Here is a 2931-nt window from a genome sequence, read left to right as displayed (position 1 = left end):
GTTTAGACAGAAAGCAGCTACTGTAATACATCCGACCAGGACTTTATTCCACAGAAAGTGAGGCAGGTAAAATGGCTTTCTCTCTAGACATCAGTATGGCTGAAATAACATGCTAACGTTTATTGTTGTAATTAAGACCCAATCAATTAAATTGTTGACTTTTAAGGCTTAATATTGTAAAATCTTAAACCTTTTAATCTTAAACCTATTTTAGTCTTAAACCTTTTAAGACTAAAAAAACTGCAAGAAAACAGACAATGCGTCAGCAAAAGTATTTAACAAAGTTTAAAGGGGTCATATGATGCTGCTAAAAAGAACATTATTTTGTGTATTTTAGGGGTTGCACCGACTAATCGACTAGTCTCTGAAAGCGCTCCACAAGACATGTGTGATTATATTACTGGATGCTCGAAATTGAACGGGAGAATGCACGTTTTAAACAGCTTATTGTACAGGTAAGTTAATCGCCGTTCTAATCTAATGCGATGCTGCACTGTAACGCGCACACACAGCTACAGACAGTAGCGCGTACATCACGCGCACAGAGTCAGGGGCGTGTTCGAACGAGCCGTTTTAGGTAGGTGTGGCTGACTCTTAACTTTTATAAAGAATATCTCTTTGGATTTGAGACTTTAGTCTTTGCAACTTTACAGATCTTCTTTATGCACCAAGAGTTTGTAACACTCCAAAGAGAAAGGAAAAATTGCATCATATGACCCCTTTAATAAACATTGAAAAATGTTTCACTGACTATATATAATTAAAAATATTTAACATTTAAAATATTTAAATTACTTCAACTATGCAACAGCTCAGTTTTTACAAACAAAGTAAAATTTAACATTTCATCTCACTTAATGTAGTATACACTTTAATCCAGTGTGCCATAGCATAGGGCTTTATAGCTACATAGTACATAAAACAAAAAGACTGTAATTCCCTGGAATTTGGGCTGCTGTCATTGACAAGATCATAAATAGAATAGTCGATCATGAGGTTTCTAATAAACGTCACGTTGTATGAAATTATTTAGTCTTCTCTTCACTGATTTAGCATTTTTCTGCGCTCTCTTCCGCTGTCGCGGCGCAGTCCGGCGACATGAGAAAGCAAGCTGATCCTGATTGGTCCTCGTGTGTGCATTCGAAGTGCTGATTAGTTCACGCAGATAGAACCTTATAAAATCAAGTTAGAGTTCGACTTTGTAGATAGAACCTTTTTGTTTTCTAAAAAAAAGTCCCAAAATGTACACAACTTAAGAAACATCACATAATGTAAATAAGTTGTCACAGAACATGAATATGTGAATAACTCAATTTTGACAAAAATGTCAGATAGAACCTTATAATTCCAAGGTGACGATTTGTTGATATTTGTGTATTGAAAATAATTTTGATTGACATTTAAACTCCAATCAGATTTTTATATTTAAAAAATAAAAGTATTATTATTTATTTTTTGGGCTAGTTAAATACATTTTCAGGCTACAAAAATCTGAAGAGTACCTGCCCGAAGGGCTACCAGGGATTTAGAAATTTTGCGAGCCCTGACTTCTATTCAAATTTCTTCCATACAGACATGCAAATAAACGCACACTTATCACCTGCACCTCTTATCCATTTCTATGACAAAGAATGTCAAATGGACAACTGTCAATTTCCTTATTACAGTCAAATTCAATAAAAACAGTTCAATGGTATTCAAATCACACACTTCTTTTTCCTGTAGAGTTAGAAATATTATATGCACAGGCAAAAATAAATTAATTCCAGGTGCATTTGAGCTAATTGACGTCTGTGGTACAAAAGGTGCGGGACGAGTTACACACTAAGCTTTAACACTAGATGTTGGGAATTTTAACAAATTCCAAACACTAAATAGAAACAATAGTAACAATCACGTGAACGTTACAAATCTGCAGTGTTAACACAAATCTGAACAATACAAATACAACCCTACCTGACTTGTCATCTTGCAGCTCGAATTCAGCACCTGCAGAGCCGAGCAGCGATGCTCCGTGCTTGAGCAGACGAGAGATATCAAACCTGTAGAAACTCAGCTTGTCTGAGGAGATGTCCTCTGGAGACATATCTTCTGCACACACCTCTGAGAAGGACAACACACATTAAAGCATTCGCTCTGCTCAAAACAATCATTAGACAGAAGCTTAAAGCTTGTTAGCGGTTAACGTGCCAAATGGCATTACCACTGCAGGATCAAACTGGTGTTGATTTGCATTCGACAGCCTTGATAAAATCACAAAAAATCTATGTAACTACGTGCCTTTCTGTAAAAATCTGACTGCAAAGTCCAAAACATTCAGTTGTCTAGTATTGCTATCTGCCATTATTCAGCTCACCGTCTTTTTGCTTTGGAGCAGGGTTCCATTCTGGAATTTTCTTCACTATGGCTTCGACAGCTTGTCCTGCTGCGATTCGTGTATCCCAATTTGGACTCCTCAAGTAAGTTAAAACCTATTGAACCCAGAAGAAAGGAAAACAGATCAGTAATCTGAAGAGTTAAAATTCAGTTACGAGCAGATTTGTTCAAATGTACAAAACAGAGAAATAATTAAACTTCCAAACCTTTACTACAATGCTTATGTTAAGAAGTTTCTCTGTAGCATCTTATGGTCTTATTAGTACTCACGTGCTGTGACAGCCGCTTTCTGTCCGTGTGCTTCGGATGTGTGCGCTCAGAAAACCATATATCAGTTTAAAACGCATGATTTCAGCGCGATAAACATGATAATCAGAGTCAAAACAGAAGTTTTTAGCAGGTCCGAGCTGTAATGGCGCAACTCTATTCTGGAAAAGGGGGTGGGGAGCAGCAGCTCATTTGCATTTAAAGAGACAGGCATGAAAAACAGCTTGTTTCTGCTTCCACTCAAAATAGGCATTTTCAAAATGATATAATAAATGATCTGTGGAGTAT

At 36.7% G+C, this 2931-nt stretch overlaps 1 protein-coding gene across 1 annotated transcript in view; it reads right to left on the bottom strand.

Moving 5' to 3' along the window:
- The window catches only part of LOC107676378 (TATA-binding protein-associated factor 172-like), a 34151-nt gene that overhangs the window by 25025 nt on the left and 6195 nt on the right, over positions 1-2931 (bottom strand). Inside the window, exons 3-4 of the mRNA XM_016470897.1 lie at positions 2357-2471; positions 1957-2103 (exon numbers count right to left, since the gene is read on the bottom strand). Coding sequence (XP_016326383.1) covers positions 1957-2103; positions 2357-2471 — 262 coding nt within the window. The remainder of the gene's footprint in view (positions 1-1956; positions 2104-2356; positions 2472-2931) is intronic.

The sequence above is a fragment of the Sinocyclocheilus anshuiensis genome, unplaced genomic scaffold, assembly GCF_001515605.1.
Source record: "Sinocyclocheilus anshuiensis isolate Anshui unplaced genomic scaffold, SAMN03320099.WGS_v1.1 scaffold961, whole genome shotgun sequence".
NCBI classification, from domain to species: domain Eukaryota; kingdom Metazoa; phylum Chordata; class Actinopteri; order Cypriniformes; family Cyprinidae; genus Sinocyclocheilus; species Sinocyclocheilus anshuiensis.
This window is presented reverse-complemented; position numbering and strand designations above follow the sequence as displayed.